This window comes from Mus pahari, chromosome 4, assembly GCF_900095145.1.
Source record: "Mus pahari chromosome 4, PAHARI_EIJ_v1.1, whole genome shotgun sequence".
Taxonomy (NCBI): Eukaryota; Metazoa; Chordata; class Mammalia; order Rodentia; family Muridae; genus Mus; species Mus pahari.
In genome coordinates, this window is record NC_034593.1 from 74,840,828 (window position 1) to 74,857,420 (window position 16,593).

At 45.3% G+C, this 16,593-nt stretch overlaps 1 protein-coding gene and 1 non-coding gene across 5 annotated transcripts in view; both read right to left on the reverse strand.

Annotated features, from left to right (window-relative positions):
* The window catches only part of Trim2 (tripartite motif containing 2), a 144,115-nt gene that overhangs the window by 54,062 nt on the left and 73,460 nt on the right, over window positions 1-16,593 (reverse strand). Inside the window, exon 1 of one of the 4 annotated variants that reach the window (XM_021195645.2) lies at window positions 3,720-3,970. The exons of the other annotated variants lie outside the window; for them this stretch is intronic. Coding sequence (XP_021051304.1) covers window positions 3,720-3,722 — 3 coding nt within the window. The 5' untranslated portion in view covers window positions 3,723-3,970. Of the gene's footprint in view, window positions 1-3,719; window positions 3,971-16,593 lie in introns of those variants that run through there. 4 annotated transcript variants of the gene reach the window in all.
* On the reverse strand, window positions 11,783-11,853 carry Trnag-gcc. The gene has a single exon. It is a non-coding gene; the product is annotated as a tRNA-Gly (tRNA).

The window sequence follows — 16,593 nt, forward strand, 5'->3', positions numbered from 1 at the left end:
GAATATATATATATATATATATATATACATATATATATTCTAAAAGTTCTTTATCTAATAATGAGGACAGGCCAAAAGAAAACAAACAATAACCCAGCTTTTCTAAGAGATCTAAACTTTCCGATACACTTATAGAAAGGAAGTGGACTAATAAATCATAATATGCCACCAGGACAGGTGACACTTGGGCCAGAGCCCAAGCCATGGGTGAAGCACAATGTAAAGAATAAGTGTTCTGTGGGGCGGGGTAGAGGTGCTTCTGTCAGTAAAGTATTTGCCACACAAGCATAAGGTCCCAAGTTCCAATCCGCAGAAAAAAAACAAGTGTCAAGAACGGCTGCAGTTTGTAATCCCAGCTCTGGTGGACAGAGACAAGCAGTGCCCTGGCTCACTGACAGACCAATGGAGACAAGTTGGTGACCCTGACTCAAAAAATAAGGGGGAAAGGAATCATATAAGACATTGACCTTTGGCCTCTACACATGCAGGCACACAAGTACACATGTGCGTGCAAGGCTGTACCTCCCCCAGCCAGTGTTTTGGGTTGTTATGAGCCCATCGCCATCCTTCTGTGCTTGCATTTGCACTGTTATTGGTGATTCAGCTAGAAGAAAGAGGGCAGTCTTCAGCGGAATGAAAACAGGGTGACCCACTTTCAGTTAAATCGAGTCTGATCTCCAGGGAGTCACTTTGTAAATTAGAATCCAAGATCTTTTCTTTCGGGTGTGTGTGTGTGTGTGTGTGTGTGTGTGTGTGCGCGCGCGCGCGCGTGCGTGTGTCTGTTTGAAGGACTGAGAACCTTTCCTTTAATTTCAGTCAGTCTCCAGGCGAAGGTGTGCCTGAGCTGCCCAAAGCTCTGCTTCTCCTGCCAGGGATGGATGTGTGACAGCTCCCTTGATGCGTTGGCTTCTCCTCATGAAGTTGATTTCTAAGTGGGACTCAAGTCCTCACTCTCTTAAGCCTTGCTCTGGGCTTTCGAGGTTCCAAAGGGCTGAGTCTGTATGAGGAGCGTTAAGTGGCTAAGCTAATCTGATATTTACCTTTTCGATGCCCTGGGACAATCAAGATGAGTGGGGTCTCTTCTCCCTACATCCATCACTGTGCCATGGCTCCTCCAGGCTCCCTCTGGGGACTACACAAAAGCAGCTGAGAATTCTGCAACCACTGAAAGGCAGGGAGCAGCCATGCTGCTAAGGGGTAAGGATCTCATCTGAGAGCTGAGAGGCTGACAAAAAGGGAGAAAAGTATTTCATCTCAGAACTCCCAAAGACACAAACCTGTGTGACAGACACCTTCTGTGCCCTTGCCTCTGGTGCACAGGAAGCATGTTCCTTCTGCTGTCAGTTAGCATACATGCTTCCTTCAATAATAAGTTTGCAGAAAAAGAATAGAGAGCGCTTCACAGAGAAATGGAGGCGAGAAACCAAGTGGAGAAGTGGCTAGAAAGACTGGCATACAAAAAGCAGCAACACGTGGCTCCTTCAAGTGAGGCGATTTGAATACTTGGCTCCCCAACCCCACCCCACCCCACTCTGTTCTAATCTAAGGCTCCAAGTTTCAGGCAGAAACCTGATCTCCTGAATTCAGACAACCTGCAGAACAGAAATGCTCAGAAAACCCCAATAGCTGCTGTTGGTGAAGCTCTGGGCTCTGACCTGAAGCCCTGTAAGGGGCAGATGGCGGCAGAGGATTTTTTTTTTTTTTTTAAAGCCAAGACAGATGTGCTCAAGCTAACACTCTGCTACAGTTTAAAAGTAATACACTCAAAAATTTGCAGGAATAAACTATGATCTGGTTGGGGGCGTTGTTCCAAGCAGTACTGGTCTGGCAAACACGTNCACACACACACACACACACACACACACACACACAAAGATGATTTGCAGCATTTTTCTAAACCTAAAATATTTCTTTCTCTATTATATGTTTTAATACAGGAGAACATTTGGCTAGAGCAACAGCCTCCATCAGAGAAATAATAAGAGGCAAGAGGATTCTTAAAATGTAAGCTTTGGTAATTTTAAGAAATGTCTTCATGTAAAGCAGGCAGATATGTGTGTTGAATTAAGGGAAATCAATCCCAAAGGTTATCCCAATGATGGGCAAAAGGCTATCCCAATGGTGGGCAGTTTCATTTTAGAGACAATGAACATGTATTTTTAATTTGTTTTATAACTCATAGCACCCATTACTCTTTTGTTGTTCTAATCATTTAAAAACTATCTTAAGATTGTGACATTCACAGTAGAAGCCTGTCCAGACTTGACTGTCTTTTTAAAAACTATGTGGGTTACATATCATCAGTCTCCAAACAGCACTTCTCTGTCAGAGAATTTTTTACATTGCCTTGCAATCTTTGCAATGCAAATTGCTTGTCTTTTTAGAAGAACTCTTTAGAGGGCCAGGAAGCCCTGCTAAGGATGTCTGGAGGGCTAGACACCAGAGGAGTTCCCCATGCCAGGCCACACAGGAAACTTCCCATTGTGTCCTGGTGGGCTGGCCCTCCAGTGGCCGGCAATATTTAACACCACACTGGGCCAGAACAGGGCCAGTAAAGCACCTGCCTAAAAATAAGGGAAGTACTCTGAAAATCAATTTATACTACGCAAAGAAGAATGCAACTTAGGGAGCCGAGGGATCAAATGGTCCTCTTTATCATACTGTTTTAAAACCTCCAGCAATTTACTCAAGGAGAATAAAACTGCTGTAACATGAGATGAAGAACGGATAGTTTTGTAAATGCCTCAGTTAGAGTCTAGATCTTGGAAGCTATGACACAGAACCTATCTTTTCTTGAAATGAAAATATTGTCTTTTGGCTCCAGAGTTTATTTATTCAACATTCGATTTTTAGTTGGAAATAAATGTCCTTCCTACTGGCTTTCCTATTGCTGTACAATGAGGATTAATGTCAGGGTGGGGCATTCTTGCAGGAGGAAGGGGGGGGGTAACCTGACACAAAAATTACCCATGATTCGAGGAAGCAGAACTAAGGGCCAACCCAAAGATTTCTCTCTGTCTATGTAGTTCTTCCATTGAGCTCCACCCAGATTTGATTGTACTTCCAAGGCAGGAAAAATTGTCAGAAAGAAATATTTGATGCATGTACGTTTGCAGCTCTCAATGGCATCTAGAATCCAGGGGGTCGAGTCATGCATTATGAATGAATGGGTTTCCAATGGTAACTGGGAGGCAGGGAGCGTTTCAACCCAAGGCTGAGAGCCGGGTGGGGGAAGGGTAGGATCGCACACCCTCCACCTAGGAGTAGCCAGGAAAGAACCCTGCAAATTTAATACTTTATCTCACTAGCAAGATACAGGAAAAGTAATCCTTCTTGAAATAAGTCAAGACAACATTAAAATAACGACTGAAATGGATAAAAACCTAATCTGTTCACAACAGCTTTCTCCCCACACTTGTTAATTTGATGCTTTTGTTTAGGCAAAGAGTGGGTCATCCCCTATTTTGTAGTCAAAGAACATGCAGCATCACCAAGAAAGGAAAGCGAGAGCCGCAGGAGCAGTTATCCACCAGATAGAAAGGCAAGCACCCAGGACCTACCCATTTCTCCCGAGAAACAGACTAGTCAGCGAGGTAAAGAAAGACACCCCCTCGAGGCTGTCGCTGCAGCTCCGCGGCCATCCAAAAGAACAATGCACATTTCTGCTACCTTCTCAAGTTTGGAAGCACCATGCAAAGAGACTGGTTAAAATCCCCTACCATGCAATGCAGCCATCATCAGAAGCCCAGCATATCTTCTGCTCTAAGTAGTGATGCGCCAGCTCATGAACAGGACAGAGGAAGAGAAAAATGGAGGAAATGAGAGAAGGCTCAGGAAAGTCGGCAGGAATGTTTCTGGGTCATTAACAAGGAGGAGACCCCCTTCCGAATTCAGACCAATCAATCTTTATCTTACAGGACATCTTTTTCTCAGTGTCTGTTGAAAAGACTGCAGCAAGCCACACTGCAGCAAGGGATTGTGGGATAGGGATGCAGCAGCGAGCTGCAAAGAGATTCGCGGGTGGCTGGCTTTCCCCTCTGAGTCAGCAGTCAGCTGTTCGCATGCTCCCGTGCAAGGCCGCTGCCAGGCTCCATCCCTAAATCCCCGACTGCAGGATTAACCCCAGGAGGCATAAGGAGCAAGCATCGCTGGCGGTGCTGACAAAACTGGTACCCACCCAAGGGTGTTGCGAATCAGAAAGCAGTTTTGCTGGTCAAATAAGCCACTGCAGAAGCAGGAAGAACAGATTCGAGAAGGGATGAAAAGTTCACATTTAGAGGCGTGTTTGGGGTGGGTGTGACACCATGGGTTCTCAGCAGTTAATTAAACTAAAATCTGTGTTTTTGGGTGTAGCAAGTAGCTTGAAACAATGCAGATTGTTTGAAATATAAAATCAGATCCACTACACGGCTTCTTCTACCCTCTCCACCCGGTATATCTCCCAAGTAAAGGTCTGTGTAACACAGTTCCACCGAGTCAAACAATACAAAGGACATTTCTCTGATTTTTATAGTTCTAATCATTTAGGGAGGGGAAAAGTAGATGGTACGAACTCTCTGATTAGGGAAAAACCAGACTGTTCTGTTTCTGGTTTCAGTTAAGGATCGAGAAACCTGACAAACTTTGCATTTGTCCATAATTTGATTTCCTCCCAAGTCATCGATCAAATTCACTTAAAATATTTTGAGCACAAAATGGCCAACAAGTGCCTATCTAACAGTGCTTAGGTCTTTATATTGTAATCAATATTTCAGAATCAAAGCCATACATGTTAGAATGGAATTCACAACTTTCACAGTGGAGACAGGCAATACTATTCAGTATTTAAGTTTACCATCTTTGTTAGTTTAAGAGTGGCCACTAACAATTCTTTATTCAAATATATGAAATTGCATATTTGATGACACTCATTCTTTCCCCACAGTTAAGCACTGCACTGAGGCCTTAAAGGAGCCCTGACTCCTGAGATCAGTGAAGGTTATCTTGGTTAGTAGTGGGATGTTGAGTTGAGAGTTCAGTGATGTCAATTGGTCTTGAAAATGTAGGGACATGTGACTTGGGTGTGATATTTTAGGACCACTAAGCTCTCAGAGATAACACTCTCAAGATTGACACTGTAGACTTTTCTGGAATTGGTAGGTTTGTTTGTTTGTTGGTTTGTTTTAAAGACAGGGTCTCACTCTATAAACTAGGCTACCCTCAAACTCAGAGAGACCCACCTGCCTCTGCCTTCTGAGTGCTGGAACTAAAGGCATGCCATGCTACATATAGCCAACTGACTTCTTTTCTTTTTTAATAGCTTTATTGAACTATAATCCATATACTACACAATTATCTCAAAGTGTTCTTCAGTCAGGCAAGGTGACTCTCATCTGGAATCCTACCACCCAGAGGGCTGAGGCAGGAGGATTGCCATGAATTCAAAGCCAACCTTGGTCTTTATACTGAGTTCCAGGTTAACTTAGGCTGCAGAGGGAAAACGTTCTCAAAATAGCCCACGTGCTACTACTCCTGACAATAATAAAACACCTTATTCACAGATGTGGACAATGATCACCACACTCAATGGTGTAAGGTTTTCACTTCCTCAAAACCAAATGAAACCCTGAGTTTTTGGCTGTCACCACCTCCCTTTCCATCCCCTATAATCCTAAACAGTGTTTAATTCACTTTCTGGCTGTGTAGTCTTCTACTTGTAGGGAACCCTCACACACAAATAGATTTCTCTGTTCTAGTCTCAGGACAATGAAATCATTGTCATACACGATAGCATATATCAGTATCACATACCTTTATTAACAATATCTAATTGTGTAGATGTAGAACATTGCAATTATCCATGGTTTTTTTTTTTTTTTTTGAGACAGGGTTTCTCTGTGTAGCCCTGGCTATCCTGGAACTCACATTGTAGACCAGGCTGGCTCCAAACTCAGAGCTCTGCCTGCCTCTGCTGGGATTAAAGGTGTGTGCCACCACCACCACCGCCCAGCTATAATTATCCATTCTTACAGTTGGTGGACACCAGGTCTATTTCTGACTTGGGGTGACTATGAATAACAATAAATAATAAATTTATGGACAGGGTTTTATGTGGGCATACGGCATACTCTGCCTCAGAAGTTTACATTGCGTTTAGGACCAATACTTAAAACCATAGCCAGGTCCCCCCTACACCAGCTTACAATGTCTTCCTAAGACAGGTACACTTGATACAGTGAGAAACGATGGTAAGAAGTGGGGCAGCAGGTAGGGAGTGGTCCTTAGTTTTATTGCTGGGCTTATAGTTAAAGAAGGCTCACACTTTCCATCCTTCATTTCAGTGAACACTCATTCACTGTCCAGTGTTTCAGGCACCGAGCAGGTACTGAGGACACAGAGGAGAGTTTAACAGGCTCTGAACACTTATGTCCCAATCAGATACAGAAGAAGATGGATTTTAGTACGCAGACAGTTACAGAGTAAAAGAGAAGGTGCCCGGCAGAGGAGGAATGGGATGCTTCGGGTACCCACAGGAGGGATGCGAATTCATCCACGCACTGGACACACAAAGGCTGGGAGGTCAGCTGGCTCCCAGCATTGGGAGTCCTGGATCAGTACTGGGGGAGCCTGGAGTGAGAGAGGGACAATGGGAGTTATTCCATTGTAGTGTGTCCCCAAAATGCTCATGTGTTGAAGGCTTGGTTCCCAAGGTCCCAGGGCTTTGGAAAAGTGATTGAATTGTGTCTTGACTTTATCGAGGGATTAACCCATTGACGGCTTCATCATTTGATGGCATTATTGAAGGGTGATGGAGTTAGGAGGTGGGCCTACTTAGTAGAGAATACATTGCTGAGCATGACTTAGATAATCTTGTCCTGACCTGTGCTCCCACTTTCTGGCCAACCTGCTCCACTCTCCCCTTTCCCATGTTGCTGTTGGGGTTGGACTGGTGCTGCTATGTATTCAAATGCTAATTACTGGACCCCAAGATCTGGTTGCCCCCAATGAGGAGATCCTCATGGACACCAAATAATGCTACGTATCCTTGTTCCCCAAGTCAACTGGTCAATAAAAGGTTAAAGTCTAAGATTGGGCTGTAGCTAGAGATAGGTGGATTTTCAGTTACCTGCCTGGAGGTCACAAGTAGAGACCAAAGAGGAGAAAGGAGATGGAGAGGAGAGGAAGTCTCCACGAGGGAAAAGGACCCTGAGCACATGGCCAGGAGAGACAGCAAGTACGGCAAGTAGCAAGGGACATATACTGACATGTAAGTTAGAATAGCTCCAAAATCTGCCCAATTTGGCCGACAGCTTGTAAGTAAAATACATGGATTGTGTGTCTTTTATACGGGCTAGCTAGAATACGAAATCCTTTTTACATGTTGCTTTGTCTTGCCCACAGTGTTGGGGCCAAGCAACCATGGTTTGAAACTTCCAAAACAAACCTTCCCACATTGAAAGTTTCTCTCAGGTATTTGTTTGTTAGCGAGAACAGACTGCCTAATACAAGGCTCGCAGTTTATTTCCAACCTTTCACTTGGACAGGAACACACATTCCGTGGATATAGCATTACATAGCCCTATTCCAAATAGCCTTGTCACCATGGCTTTGCTGCTGTCTGGGTAGCATGGGCGTTGGGAGCTCAGCTGGAACCTAATGAGTATATCTAAGGTTGTCATGGGAAAATGAACCTTTGTTTTTAGGGCATGTCTGAGCATTGAGCACAGTTGTTTGGAAGCTGGGGATTGGATGGTGGGAGGGTGTTTTAGCTGCCACAGCATCTTCCTTTTGACACTCCCAGGCAACAGGTACAGGGTGATGGTAGTGGCTGTTGCTATGTTTCTTCTTTCCTATGCTCAGATGTGGGGACCTGGAGCAGAGTGGGTATTACTATTGTTTAGTAGAGACTGAAGTTTAGAAAGTCAAGCGCCTAGCTGAAGGAGTTGCTGCTAGACAGCCGAGGTGAACTGTGCCATGGCGCCCCTAGTGGATAAACGAGAGCAGAGAGAGTAAACAGGCAACTCCAGAGTAGACCAAAGCCAGCCAGATCAGAGAGGAATGTGTGTCAGTGACATAATAGATACAACCAGTGAAACACGGGACACGGGCAACCAGAAACCAGAAAGCTTAGCAACTGCCTGGGGTAATCATTACTTTTTTTTTTTTGTCTTTGACTTTCAAAGAACTCTTGTGAGAATTATTGCCCAACTCTTATGAAGGACAAAGGTAAGGAACAATTGATTCAAACCAAGAGTTGATATCAGAACTGTCTTAATATTTCTATTGCCGTGAAGAGACACCATGACCAAGGCAACTCTTATAAGGACAACATTTAACTGGGGCTGCCTTACAGGTTCAGAGTTTCAGTCCATTATCATCAAGGTGGGAGCACAGCAGTTTCTAGGCAGGCATGGTGTTGGAAGAGCTGAGAGTTCTGCATGTTCATCCAAACGAAGCCAAGAACAGACTGAATCTCTCTTCCCCACTTGGGTGCATCTTGAGCTTAGGAGTCTCAAAGCCCCACAGAGACACACATCCTCTAACAAGGCTAAAACTTCCCCAGTAAGGCCACACCTCTTAATAGTGCCACTTCCCATAGGCACATCATGTTCAAACCACCACACCTGGTGTTGGTATTCCCACTGACTATGTGTCCAGTTCACAAATGATTATGTGCCAGCTGCCGTGTTAGGCACAGAAAAATAAACAATAGAAAAAGACCTAGAAATCACCCCTCGGGGCAGGGTGACTATAGTGCTCATAGTCACGTTAATAGGATGCAAAGATAAGGACAGCTCTTTCCAGCCAACAATAATGGCAATAATGGGGACCCAGCCAGAGCAACGTAACTGAAGACATGTTTTGATGGAGTCTGCCCAGCACAGAGTGCAACAGAACATTGCTTTTCTTTCCCCAAACCCTGTATTTCTGTCAATAGTGACCTTTGAGCTCATGATACCTTTCCACGGTGACTCATGTTGAGCAGACAACAAAAACTTGAGTCCAACGTCCTACACAGAAAGGCGTTTCTGTTGGTCAGTCTGGACTATGGGACTGAGGCTGCTCTGAAGTGGGCACTTCTGAGCTGCCCACTCTCATCACCCAACATCTGCCTGGGAGTCAGCTCCTCTATAATTCGTGGATTTCATCATCTTATTTTCATAACTGAAAAGTGTGTCTTCCTACCTGCATCTTTAGGGATCTTTCCCTTCCCCTAAACTGGGGCCTGTGGTTTGGCCGTCTTAGCTATGCATCATCTCAGGATCCTGGAGTGTAATTTGTGGAAGCTAGGACACAGGTTCATTTAGATCACGTGCGTTTCCCCTTATACTATTTTTACTCACAATAGTCAGTCCCTGAGACTGCAGTGCCAAAGCCCCACAGATTGGCAAGGCCTAAAACAAGAGAAATACATTCATTCATAGTGTCAGAGGTCAGACATCTGAAACCAAGGTGCTGACAAGGTCAGGTTCCCAGGGAAGCTGTCAGGGGAGTGTTCCTCCAGTTCTGGTATCCATTCATGTCCTCTTACCCATTCATGTCCTCCTGCTTATAGAGGCAATACTCCAGTTATGTTACACGTTCTAACACAACTACCTTTCTGTCCATCTCTGTCTCCACATGGCATTTTCTCCATGCCTCTTTTCTCAGTGGAGAAACCAGTCACATTGGATTAGGATCTGCTCTGAGTACGGCCTCATCATAAATGGTTTATGCATGTGAAGATTCCATTTCCAAATAAGGTATAAAGGGTTAGGGCCTCAATGCATTTTGAGGAGAGGGGACACAATCCAACCTGTAATATCTGCATCGGGTAAAGGGATAACATGAAACAAAGACTGACGAGGGCTAGTCTGATCACCTGAGTCCTTCCCCCCCCCGCCCCCCCCTCCTTCCCTTAAAATTCTAGAGTTTAAGTTCAGCAGGAAGCGCTGTGTTTTCCTTGTTTGTGTTGAGCAGTGGTGGACATGTGAGTTTGTAACACAATTAAGAAGACAGGTGGTTGGGCTGGAGAGATGGCTCAGTGGTTAAGAAAACTGGCTGCTCTTTCAGAGGTCCTGAGTTCGAGTCCCAGCAACCATATGGGGGTTCACAACCATCCTTCAGGTGTGTCTGAAGTACAGCTATAGTGTACTCTCTACATAAATAAATCTTTTAAAAACCACTAAAAAACTTTAAGGCTGGTGAGATCGGTGGTGCTGAGTTCAATTCCCAGTACTCATCACAATCTATAAAGGGGTCTGATGCCCTTTCTGGTATGCAGCTGTACATGGAGACAGGATAAAAAGAAGAAAAGACAGATGATTGGTGGGAAACGGGCTCTGAGTTTCTGTGCACCTTGGCTCTCCTCTTTGTATACGGCCGAGTAAGGGAACATACAATTGATACCAAAGTGCCCTTTGACTTTGCCATTGCTGGCTGTGTATAATTCCAAGCTGGATGTCTCCTTCCCACACTTGGAATGGGGTCTCCTAGTACTAAGTGCTAACTCTGGATCCCTGGCTATATCCACGCTGGGCCGGGTCACAGCTCCGCAGGTAAAGAAAGGGCTTTCCCAGCAAGCATGAGGACCTGACTTTGGTTCCTCAAAAAACATCTTTAAAACACCAAAAACACCAGTCATGACAGCTTGTATTTGTTATCCCACTGCGGAAGAAGTCAAGAGGGTCCGAGTTGCGCTGCCAGCCAGCGTAGCCTCCTTGGCTGAGTTTCAGGCCAACAAGAAGATTCTGTCTCAACAAAACCAAGGCGGTGACATCTGAAGGACAGCTGAGGTTGTCCTCTGGCTCGCACAGGCATGGGCACATGTGCGTTTGGAAACAAGTACAGAAGGTTTATCCTTGGCAACATTACCGTGCACATCAGAGGCTAGTAGACTTCTCATTTTAAACGTCAAATTCGACGTAGTGCAAGTCCCTGATTGTTAGTGCAGGGTTGAAGCCTGAAGCCTTTTTTTTTTTTTTTTAATTAGACATTTTCTTTATTTACATTTCAAATGTTATCCCCTTTCCTGGTTTCTTGAAATGTAAATAAAGAAAATCAAGCAAGGGCTCGAACTCTGGCCTCTTGGTCCTACCTAGCAACCACGTGGGGGCAGCTGACCTCACCCAGAGGCGCAGCCAAGCCCAGACTGCCCGCCGGAGGGGGTAGGTGTGTGACTGGGTGCATGGCTACTCGTGCCTGGCTGGGCGCCCTTCTTTCTCTTAAGGAAATTCTTCTCATGCAGTCCACACAGTAAAGTACATTTACACCAGCGCGGAGATCTGATCCGTGGGGAAGATCAGAGAGAATCTGGTACGCATTCCTCTGTACTAAGCAACCAATCCCACCTCCTTGGCTCTACGGTGAAAAAACAAAAACAAAAACAAACCAAATCAAAACCAAACGAAACCAAACCAAAAAATAAAAAATAAATACAAAATAAAAAACAAAAAACCCAAAAAACATCAGGACAATCTCAGCTGGCAGCCGCCCCAGGAACTTCCTGGTGCTGCATAGCCACGCCTCCCGTTTCTATGGCAGTGGATCCCTCCCCTCCTCCCCTCCGAAAGCCAGCCCTGCTTCAGCTAAAAGGTGCAGGCAAGCGTTCTCCTTCCGGATACTGATGGCTTTGCTTATAGAATTTCTTCCTTTCCCTCCCTCGGTAGGTCTCGTTGGCTAACCTTATTCCTCACGGCATTAAAACCTTTTTGTTGTTGTTGTTTGTTTGTTTGTTTGTATTTTGTTTTTGTTCTGTTGTTTTGTTTCGTTTTGGTAGTTTAATGAAAAGAAGCTTTAAAAAAAAAAAAGAAAAACCTAGACATGCATTGGCCGGGAATCGAACCCGGGCCTCCCGCGTGGCAGGCGAGAATTCTACCACTGAACCACCAATGCTACTTACTTGTTAGGACCTTTTTATAAAACTACTGGCAGTGGCAGTGATGGGCGTTGCCGGTTCTGATGACAGCATTCTAAATTATAAGTGACTGGACTGACATCCCACAATGCATGTGCTCTCTCAGCTAACGCCCTCTTCTTCTAGGACTCCAGCTCGGCTGCCTCCTGCCCATCCGGGTTCCAGAGTCTCAGCGGATGCTCCCGATCTTAAAGTGCTTTTCGGCAGGAAACAGGCTTGAGTTTATTGAGCACCCAATAACTCAGAGCTTTAAGCTAAAGAGGGTGGTAAAATAGGCACCTTGTCTACGGGGAATAAATTGAGGACTGGGCCTTAGTCCTCACTGCCTGCCTCTTCCAGTGTGTCGTTGGCGGACAGGATCTTTCTGAGCAGTCGATGGGGTTTCAGGCCTCTTGACCCTGTAATCCCACCCGGTCCGCATGTGACTCTGATTAAGGCGTGGCTCTGATTAAGGTGTGGCTCAGATTCTCTCTACAGCTGGTCCCCCAATTTGGGGGATGAGTTCCAAGATTCCTATGGATGTCTGAAACTGGATTGTATTGAACCCTAGATGTGTTACATATTCCCGTAAGTCCATGCATACCTGTGATAACTTTTACTTTAGTGATCAATTTTACTTAGAACTTAGGAGCGGCAGAAGTTGACAACTGATTAAAATGGAAAACAAAAACAATAGACTGTAATCAGGTTATGTGAATGTGTTGTTCTTAAAATCACTTTTTACCCTTTTACTTACATGAAGCGCTTTGCAGTTTCTCTAGTATGTCTAAAATAACAGCGGTGCAGCTTCTATGATAATAATAATAATAATATAATAGCAGCACATAGGGACTTTATTAAGTTAAATAAAGTGTACTTGGACACAGGCACTGATGGACCTACTTACCAAGAGGCTGACAACTAACAGGTGGGTACCCTCAACAACAGGAATACACTAAACAAAAGGATCATTCTGAGCAGGTCAGAGCGGACAGCATGACAGTTCATCATGCCTGTCAGAATGGCACACAGCCCTACTCCTCTGAGCCTCCATTTTCCAATTAATATAATAAGAGGATGGTGACTAATCTTGGTTGACAACTTGAAATGCCTGGGAAGAGGGACCGACCCTTGAGAAATGGTCCCCATCAGACTGGCCCATGAGCATGTCTGCTGGGGGTGGCTCATGACTGCTAGTTGATGCAAGAGAGCCCAGTTGACCGTGGGCAATGCCATCCCCAGGCTGATGCGTCTAGGCTGTCTAAGAAAGATAGCTGAGCAAGCTAGAGGGAGCAAAGCAAGGCGCACAAAAATAAGCACATAAGCACATAAGCTAGTGTTACTATTGAAGCCCCTAGTGGATTAATAAGTTTGTACTTCTGGAGCTGGGTTTATATAAGACTCAAACTTTTGATTATTGGAGGCAAGACTAGGCTAAAGCTGGGTATGTAGCATACACCTCTAATCCCAACACTCAGAGGACAGTGGTCGAGGGATCAAGACCAGCCTGGTCTGGGATGTGTAGGGAGATCTTGGATAAACAATGACAATCCTAAGAATTATATGTAACTTCTGTCCTCATTTTAATGTCGTTGAAAGCAACATATGAGAGTGGACAGGCTCATACACAAGAGGCCTCTGTGTGGGGTGAGGGGCTGTAAAAAAAAGGGGGGGGGGGTCCTCTCTGCATACTCGACAGGACCAGGCTGGCCTCAGCCTCCACAGCTCCTTCCCACATGTTCAGCTATCTCATGGCTTCTCTGTGGACCTTGGAGGCTCCTCACACAGATTCTCAGTGCCAGACTGGCCTCAAGAAGGGAGAGAGAGTTTCTGTTCCCACCGCTGTTTCTTTTTCTTTTTTAGAGAAAGCCTGGCACCAGCATCTCTCTCTCTTCCAGCCAGCAGACTTCCTGGAAAGACTGGGGGAGACCAGTTTCCCTTTGGTCTTCTTCCAGAATCAAAGCTATGCCTTTTGATGTCCGCCATAGTGTTTGGACATGGAGCCCTCAGGGCTTGCTTCCATATCCTCCTCTGAGAGGACACACTGCAACAAAGGCTGACTTACCTAGTGCCCTCTAAGATTAGAGTGTGTCTGGGCCTCGGGCCAAGAGGTCACAGTACCACAGGAGGGGAGGGCACGGGAGCTGGCAAACAAACAGCTGGGGCACAGCAGAAGGAGAGCATGTAAAAGTTTGCTTGGACCTGTCAGGAGGTGTCCTGCTGGGGCTGTGAGTCCCAGGGTCATGCCACTGGGACCTCATGGCCAATTCAGAGGTACCCCAATCCTTCCTTGATGTCTTTCTCCTTCTGTTCTCTGTTCTCTGTTCTTTGTTCTCTTGTTTTGTTTGGTTTGTGTGTGACCTCCTGCCGTCTTCCCCACTCTTTACCAACTTCATCCGACAAACCTTATCCAGTGTCTGTAATGTGGAGGGCACTGTGCTGAGCCACAAGGTGATCACTACCACTAAGGGATTCAAGTATTTTAATGAGAGATCAGCACAAACATCCTCATTAAACAAGGAAGGTAATAAAAATAAATCTAATCTCAAATACTTTTTCATCTGCATTCTCTACCTCCGACCTGTAGAGATAAATGGATGTGGCTCTAGCTGACAGGATAGTTTCTGTGGTGGGGAAGAATTTGGGTTATAGAATCAGATGGATACAGGTATGCACTTCAGCTCTGACGTTGACAAGCTGGGGGGGGGGCAAATTGTTTAATCTCTCTGGCCTTTGTCTCTAAAATGGTAGGCTCAGGTAGAGAAGTACTTTCTAGTGGAGACAGTGGGCAGAGAGGCAGAGATAGAGAGAGACAGAGAGATTTCGAGCCGTGAGAACCAGGTGAGATGTTGCCTAAACAATGTCAGCCCGGTGCCTGGTACACAAGACTCAAAAATACCACATATCACTGCTGCTTTACCTACGCAAGCCTAGGAGTCAAGTACGCATTGTCTCTAAAGAGCCAGATAGTAAACACTCCGGCCTCTGAACCAGCACAGCATCAGAGCTGCTACCCACAGATCTGAACTGCAGCCACGGGCACGGGCAAGCAAGTGATCGCACCCGTGTGCCAACAAAACTGGGGTTTTTTTTGGACACGGAAAGCTGAAATTTTATCTAACTTTCATGTCGCAGAATGCTTTTCAAACTAATTATCAACATAAAAGCCAACCCCATCGCACAGACTGTGTAGAGACAGGCCAGGAGCCTGGCAAAGGCCTACTGGCTAGTTTTCACCCTGCGCAAGCTGGGTGAAATGGCGGACACTCCACTTTTCATGGATTTCACTTCCAACTGGGGGTCTTCCATACCCCTCTGTGTCAGTGTCTAGGTGCAAGTCAGACTGACTAACTCAGTTATAACCCAATCCAAAGATTGCATCAACCTCACACGTGAATGTAATGCCTCCAGTTGACTTGTGCACGAGCCGAGATAACGATACTTCCCATTCGCTAGTCAGCAAGATAAGCCGTGGAGAGGACAATCCGGGCTTTGCAGATGCAGGCTTTGCAGGTCCGGGCTTTGCAGAGGCAGGCGTGCTGCTCCCGGCAGGTGCAGGGCTTTGCCTGTGTGTGCACTTTGCTGCTTGGTGCGGTGAGCTGAGACATTGCCGTGACACACTGGACTGAGAGTCACAGGCTTGCTAGATTTCATAAGCATGGCCAGAAGGCACAGAAAGCATGCTTAGTGAGGAGACCTGGGGAAAGCAAAGGGGGAGGAAGAATCTTCTAGAAAGAGCCAGTCCCCAACAACTTAGGAGTCAGATCATAAACGAGTCTGCTGTGGAACATTAGGGTACCCCAAGCAACGCACATTCCCTCTCTTTCTTTTCTTTTCTTTTCTTTTCTTTCTTTCTTTCTTTCTTTCTTTCTTTCTTTCTTTCTTTCTTTCTTTCTTTCTTTCTTTTTTCTTCTCCAGACAGGGTTTCTCTGAATAGCTTTGTCTGTCCTGGAACTCGTTCTGTAGACCAGGCTAGCCTTGAACTCAGAGATCCACCTACCTCTGCCTTCCAAGTGCTGGGATTAAAGGCGGTGTGCCACCACTGCCTGGCCACACATTCCCTCTTGCCCTGACTTCCCATGCTTCCCTTAAATGACTGTAGATAGAAGCAGAACACTTTGCCTTTCCTTTCATCTGAAATCTGAGAAGGCTTTCAGTTTCAAGTTTATATCAACTTTCTTGCAGGCCACAAATTTCTTCTCCAATAACATAAAGTAACTGTGAAATCCAGAGGTATTGCAATTTATTAATAATAAATTTAAAGAATAATAATCATTGAAGTTGCTTCTCATGAACCAGAGGAAATGTAAGGACTTTTTCATAAAGCCATCCAAGAATCCAGTTTGCTCTTGCACATAGAGTCAGCCATTATCCATAGAGAAAGGATAGCTTGCTTATTTATACAGCCAAACAGACCCCTCTAGTGCTGGAGGCTGTGCCAATACCTACTGACTCAGAGCCTTTGCCACACTTCTCTTAGTCACTATTCTATTGCTGTGAAAGAGACAACATGACCAAGGAAACGCTTTTGAAATAAAGCATTTAAATGAGGGATGGCTTCCAGTTTCAGAGAGTGAGTTCATTATTATCATGACAGGGAGCATGGCAGCAGGTAGCACACATGGCTCTACAGAAGTAGCTGAGAGTTCTACATCCTGACCCCCAGGCAGAGGAATAGAGAGACAGGAAGTTCTACATCCTGACCCCCAGGCAGAGGAATAGAGAGACAGGAAGTTCTA